Consider the following 7,192-nt stretch of genomic DNA (forward strand, 5'->3'; position numbering starts at 1 on the left):
TCAGTGAATCAGGCTACTTCATGACAACTATATCATCAATGAGAAGCCAAAATCATCTGATCAGAGTTTCTACAGCATTTTTTGCTATAACAAACATGCATTAGAATTGCACAGAGTCAAAGGTTAAGTGTTCAACTAAAGCAAATGCTCTCCTCCATAATGGTGACATCAAACTTTTTTTCTTTTAATAAGACATCAACATCTAAACCTTTGTTAATTCTAATTAAGAAGTTTAGGATGAAATAAATAAAGTTTGGTTTGTGATAATTGAAGATGCTGAGATCTTGAGAGATCTGTTAGTGTTCATGTTCTGTTGCTGCAGTCATTTGAATTAAAATCAGGAAATACCTGTAAAATAACAGTGTTTTTTAGGTTTATTTAAATTAATAAATTTACTTTAATTCTACAGGTTTTTTGGCTGCTATTCATTTGACCATTTTATAATTTAACTGTTTTGTTACTGTTTAATTACTGATTATTTTTGTAATTTTACATACGTTTGTTTGTAATTTAAGAAAACAGAAAAAATAATGTAATTGTTAATTTAGTTGTAGTTGTTAATTTACATACATTGTTAGTAATTTTACAGATTTTTGAGTATAATTTAAAATAAAAGAAAATGACCATAAAAAAAAATATTTTCCGTAAAATTAGGATTTTTTTACAGTGCACAGCACATGAGCAGAGCGATAGTATTTCCTTCAGAGCGGAAAACACCTTCAGAGCAAACCAACACTGGCTAAATCAACGCTGTTAAGTGTAGGATGTTGTCCCATCTACAGAGTGTTAAGAGTAACACTGAAGCAGTGTTGAAGTTAATGAGACAATTAAGTGATGATTGAGCATTAGTGATGAACACCTGCTGTTAACAAGCAGAATCACTGAAGGAAAAAGAAACAAGAAGAGAAAAAAGAAGAGACAAGCAGAAACAAAAGAACTACATCTGACTTCAGCCGCAGCTTTAGATTAAATCAGCTGAAGATAAAAGACATAAAATATTTTAAGATCTTAGCAAAGGATTAAACAACTCCACAAACAGCATTACCAGCTTGACCATGGATTTTATTCTCATTAATAATCACAGAATAAAAATACTGCAAGTAGTACAAGTGCATCAAGATTTACAAACACACATTTTATGGATTGTCTGATATAAAATCTTTTCACACAGAGTGTCCCATTCACTACTCCAATCCAGGGAGGACTGAAGGATGGAATGATTATTACTGTATGTGGCCGAGTTTTGCCAGATGCCAACAGGTGAGTAACAGACTCATAAACTGATATGATTGTGCTTTATCTCATCAACCATAGTTTTACAATAAAGGTTTTTTTTATGTTTTACACTTTATGTAATTGGTGTTTCTTAATAAGTAACAAATGCAACATATTTTTTCCTACTGCAATGTATTTTGAAAATACAGTCACCATAAACTATATTCTTTTGTTATTTCTTATTCTAACGCATTTTCTCTAGATTTGATGTGGACTTCTTGTATGGGTCTGATCATGTTCTGCACTTTAACCCTCGCTATGATGGAGGGTCTGGGCATGTAGTGCACAACACCTTTCAGAAAGGTATCTGGGGCTCAGAGGAAAACAAGTCCCAAACTCCCTTCCAAGAGGCCAGACATTTGCGCTGCAGATCTTCGTCACCCAGGGATCTTACAAGGTGCTTTTCTGTCAGATAATAGTTTGTTTTTAGTTAAATACTCTATCATTCATCACTACATGCCTTTTTTTACAATAAAAATTACTGTGTTTCTGGCTTTAGATAAGTACCAATGGGAAACCCTTTTCAGAGTTCGAGCACCGTATGCCATTCTCTTGGGCGGACACATTCCGCATTGTTGGAAAGGTGGAACTGAGTTTAGTTGCCTTCCAGCGTGTTGAGGTGAGAACAAAAAAAAAAAAAACATTTTATTGTGAGGGACCATATAGGCCATAATTATTGAAATGTCTCTTATAAACATTAATGAAATGAAAAACATTGATCAACCTTAGTGAAATTCATTCATACGCATTACTGAAATGAGAAATATTTCCATTTAATTTGGCACGTTTATATCTTATCTTTTGCATGTCCAATATAGACATTCATGGAACCTCTGTACAATGTTTAAAAAAAAAAAAAAAAAAACTCAGCCACGGATCCATCCATAGGCAGTAAAACACACATTCACATTCACACCTTTAGACAACTTAGCATCTGTAATTCACATATCTTTAGATTGTGAGGGAAAACAGATCTAAAGGAAAGACTTAAGGAAAAGTCTCAGCATCAGAAGTTTCCACTTCAAGCACTGGGAAAGACATATCTCTTTCCCTATTTTTACCTTTAGCGTACCACCAGTTTTCCTTGCATACCGGCACTTCCGACAAGTTGCATGTACAGAAGCCTGCCGTGCCCTCCCTTCTTAAAGAGTTGGGTTAGTTAGTTTGGGTTATTCACCCAAGAATGAAAATTCTGTCATTAATTACTCACCCTCATGTCGTTCCACACCCGTAAGACCTTCATTCATCTTCAGAACACAAATTAAGATATTTTAGTTGAAATCCGATGGCTCCGTGAGGCCTTCATAGGGAGCAATGACATTTCCTCTCTCAAGATCCATTAATGTTCTAAAAACATATTTAAATCAGTTCATGTGAGTACAGTGGTTCAATATTAAAATTATAAAGCGAGGAGAATATTTTTGGTGCGCCAAGCTGCTGAAATCACGTGACTTTGGCGCTCCGAACTCCGGATTCAACACACTGAGTCATTTATGCTCCGAATCTTCCTGAAGCAGTGTTTTTCACTATATAAGATGTTATTTTGTTTTTTTGGCGCATCAAAAATATTCTCTTGGCTTTATAATATTAAATTGAACCACTGTACTCACATGAACTGATTTAAATATGTTTTTAGTACATTAATGGATCTTGAGAGAGGAAATGCATTGCTCCTATGAAGGCCTCACGGAGCCATCGGATTTCAACCAAATATCTTAATTTGTGTTCTGAAGATGAACGAAGGTCTTACGGGTGTGGAACGGCATGAGGGTGAGAATAAATGACAGAATTTTCTGCTTTGGGTGAACTAACCCTTTCAGGAATACGTTTTGAACTGAGCATTGGGAGTATGGGAGCACCATTTTTCCACTTAAAACACTGGGGAAGACATATGCCAAACATACCCATATAATTTGACTCGCACATATTCCTCAACAGTTTTTTAGCATCCCTCCACCACTCTCCATCTCCTCACACTTGCCTGGTTACTTTCCTAACCAGAAATACAGGGGAAGTACTTTGGGTTCGGGCCAAATACCGAGCTCGGAGCCCTCTTGTGAAATGCTGTTTGACATTTATTACAAACACACTGTAACACCGTGTCTACACTGGACGTGAGTGGCGCGAGCTGACAAAAGAAAACTTAACCCATTACAATCAGTCATGCTGTCTACACTGGATGTGATGTGACAATAAATCCCCGATAGTAAACTGATGCCTCGCTCTTTTTTTGACATAGTCCAAACACTCACATTGTTGAACTGACAAGAAGGACAAATGAATTTGAAACATTTGGTTTGTTGCTTCCAGTGTAAGAACCTCAAGATTAAAGTGGGGGTATCACACACAGTTTCTGCCAATCTCATGTTAATCTTGAGTACATGTAGAGTAACAATGCATCCTTCATATCTCTTATCATATTTATGAATATAGATGCGCTAAAACCGAGTCTTTCCGAGATCCTGGAGGCGTGTCTGCCGTTAGTGCTGTGGGCAGAGCTAACGAGTCACGAACGCTCACAGCTTCTGCGAGATGTCTGTTAGCTGCAACATCATTATAATACAAAAGATGGACAAACCATTCATCACCGAAATCCCGGGAACAAACAAACATACGTGCACAAATCCGTTGCTGCCCTGGCAAAACAAACTTCATCCTCTGTTCCCTTAACGCTGAGTTCTTTGGGAAGCTGAAAAAGGTAATCTTTCCCTCACAACCAAAAACACACTCCTTTGGTGACAGGAGCTGCGTCTCATTTCGGACGCTTCGTCTCTCGGAGGTCACACTTGAAGGCTGCATACGTCATCAAGGATGTCTTATTCAAGAAAAGTAACAGTAATAAAATTGACTGATATTCATTGTGAGGTGTAAAATATTGTAATTTCTTTCTTACGTTGCAATCTAATGGTTATTTTTCTTAAATGAGACCTCTGATGTATGCAGCCCCTGAATTGGGACACAGCCATTGTTGAAAAATCTCTCGGCTTCTGTATCCCGAACGAAACGCGTTGATGGGCGTGCTCTTGCTCTTGCTGTGGGTGATATGTGTGTGTGTGCACGCTTATCATGGAGAAGTGCCTGTACAAGGAATTCCTCTATCTTTTGACGTCATACAGGACACACTTGAAAAAATCTCTCTCAATTTTTTACCGAAACCAGAAGTAGTGGATTTGGCACAGAAATACTCCATCATATGTCCAACTCGTGTTTTGAAACTTTGGTCATGTTTAGCATGAGAATCCAACTCTTCAACAGTGTAAATAAGTCAGAATGCATGAAATAGCATTATACCTCCCCTTTAAAAACAAATGTACTTACCTGCATTTTTCTCCTTTTGTTCACAGCCGCCTCATGCTGCATGTTCAGGATCTTTTGTAAGTCATCGGAAATGTTTTACAGACTATATAAATCTCTAATATTAACTCTGGGTGACATAAATCATCATAAGACAACGAGGAATGCTTGTGGTTTAAACCAGCACTAGTACTGGTAGTAAAAAACATTTATTTTATCAGTGCACTACAGTGAAACTATACAATGATTTCTTTAAGGATTATTCAAAGTGGATTTGACTTAAAGTTTGGCAAGGGATTAAATAGTTAATATTCTATACACATATAAATATTAATATAAATATCTTTAATTATTTTGACAAACAATCAGATGGTCCCGTACAAAAGCGTCATCCCTGGTGGACTTCAGCCTGGCAAAGTCATCATCATCCACGGAGTCATCAGTCCCCAAGCAAATAGGTTTGACAATGTCAATTCTCTGGCATATAATCCCAGTCCACACTTGAGATCGTGCGATAATCACAGTGACCTCAGATCACTCTGTGACACTCAAAATGTTGAGCAGGTTGAGAGGAGGCAGTTCAAATAACATTCTACTTCCTGTTTCTCAACAAAATGTGGATACTGCAGGATTTGTTAGGAAACCGTTTGTGCTGTACAGTTGTGTTCTGTGCTCAGCGTGGAACTGTTAACATATTCTTGAATGTTGAATTGTCAACACAACTGAAAAATTTGAGAGAACATCACATAAATTGACTTCATAAATAGATGTTGATTTTCCTAAAAGGTTTTTGTTTGAACTCACTATTATGGGGATCAGTGTTCCCTTTGGTTGGGCACTTGGAACTTTGGTTTTTAAAGAAAGATGTAACAAGCAGGTTGCTTTTAAAAGTGAATTGATATAATTCTTCCATATTTGTGATCATATTTTGTAATTGATCATGCTTGAGTCACACTTGAGACTTAAACATTCAGCATACAAAACACAACCACGGTAACAATTACATTTTATTTAAAGTAAATTATCAAGTACTCCCTCCAGTTATTTTTAATAACTAAAAATGTAGTGTAAGTGAACTATACTAACTAAGCATTTGTCAGTACAACAGACTTTGTATGTTTACGTATTCTGGGAGGTTCGTTGATTAGGATAAATCTGCTGTTTTAAAATGGTTGTAATATTCTTTATTACTGTTGGAGTGTCATAATGACAATTTACCTGATCACTATATGCAGTATATATATATAAAATTCTCTTCTCATTTTCTTTGTTCAACAGAGTAGTGATTAGTCTACGGCACAAACATGGAATTGCGTTTGCCTACAGTCCTCGTTTTGATGAGAATGTGGTTGTGCGCAACACTTATCAGGATGGGAAGTGGGGTGCAGAGGAACGATCTGAGCTCTTGCCATATAAAAGAGGAGCACTGATGCAGGTAGGTGTAAGCTACATGTAGCCTACAGTTTTATGATGCCTGTTAAAGTGGACAATATAGAAATATGACTGTAAATACAATGGACAATGACTGTACAGTTTCACATATTTGTCATTGTGCATTTCAGGTCACCATTTTTTGCAGTCATCATCAATACGAAGTGTTTGTTAATGGTGAAAAAACTCACACTTACAAGCATCGTTACACTAAACTGGAGGAAATTGATGTTTTAGACATCCGTGGAGACATGCAGTTGACCTTTGTGCAGCCCTGAAAAAGATTTTATCCAGATCCATGACGAATACATGTTAAAAACATGCACCAATCTATATAAACCTAAATGCAAAAAAAGATATATTAATCAGTGCATTCTGATGCAAAGATGTTTTGCCTGCCTATTAATCTGAGACCCATGTGATTGTCCACAGCTTCAGTAATAATTATTTAAAATGAATAAACACAGGCTTGTTCTGCATGAGTGTGTCCTCTTTTATTTGTGCAAATAAAATATGGCTATAAACATAATTTGACAAACACAAATTTGCAAAGCAAACAAACATTTAAAATAAACATAGTCACATCCCAACAGAAATACTCCTGACCACTAGGGGACAGTGTTGAGCTGGAAACTTTACAGAACAGCTACCTCTAATGGCCAGAGCATTTCACCACAATAAATCCCTGAAACAAATGCTGCATCCCAAATCGCCTACTTATACTTTGGCCTAAAAGTATGTACTCTTTTTGTGAAGAAAAAATCCATACTTTCGAGTGTGTAGCAGAAGAGCATGCAATCTTTGGGACAAACTACTAATGGAGAGCTCTGTCACTCACTGCATCCTGTCAATCATCATGTCACATTTAAAATCTTCCACATTAAATTTGATTTAATTTCCTACCCTTTTAGAGTTTAACGTTGGTCTGCCAGCTGTGTGTCTTTCATGCGGACCCTTGTGGAACAAAATATATTGGAATATTTTGCAAAATATATATATATATATATATATATATATATATATATATATATATATATATATATATATATGCGATATATTACATTTACATGTCTGAGAAACTAATGCTTATATTTTTCAATATACTGCAATATATGCATTGACCATGTATGGCTATTGATACATAGAAAATATTTAGAAATGAAGACAAAAATAACATTACATGTAATATTCA

General features: G+C 36.1%; 1 protein-coding gene across 1 annotated transcript in view; it reads left to right on the plus strand.

Annotated features, from left to right (window-relative positions):
* Nucleotides 1-6,479, plus strand: part of LOC125269394 (galectin-9-like) — a 13,354-nt gene extending 6,875 nt beyond the window's left edge. Inside the window, exons 2-9 of the mRNA XM_048192348.1 lie at nt 1,172-1,260; nt 1,478-1,543; nt 1,594-1,672; nt 1,775-1,894; nt 4,620-4,649; nt 4,939-5,027; nt 5,848-6,004; nt 6,132-6,479. Of these exons, the coding sequence (XP_048048305.1) occupies nt 1,172-1,260; nt 1,478-1,543; nt 1,594-1,672; nt 1,775-1,894; nt 4,620-4,649; nt 4,939-5,027; nt 5,848-6,004; nt 6,132-6,278 (777 nt within the window). The 3' untranslated portion in view covers nt 6,279-6,479. The remainder of the gene's footprint in view (nt 1-1,171; nt 1,261-1,477; nt 1,544-1,593; nt 1,673-1,774; nt 1,895-4,619; nt 4,650-4,938; nt 5,028-5,847; nt 6,005-6,131) is intronic.
* The last annotated feature ends 713 nt before the right edge of the window (nt 6,480-7,192 follow it).

The sequence above is a fragment of the Megalobrama amblycephala genome, linkage group LG5 (genome assembly GCF_018812025.1).
Source record: "Megalobrama amblycephala isolate DHTTF-2021 linkage group LG5, ASM1881202v1, whole genome shotgun sequence".
Lineage (NCBI taxonomy): Eukaryota > Metazoa > Chordata > Actinopteri > Cypriniformes > Xenocyprididae > Megalobrama > Megalobrama amblycephala.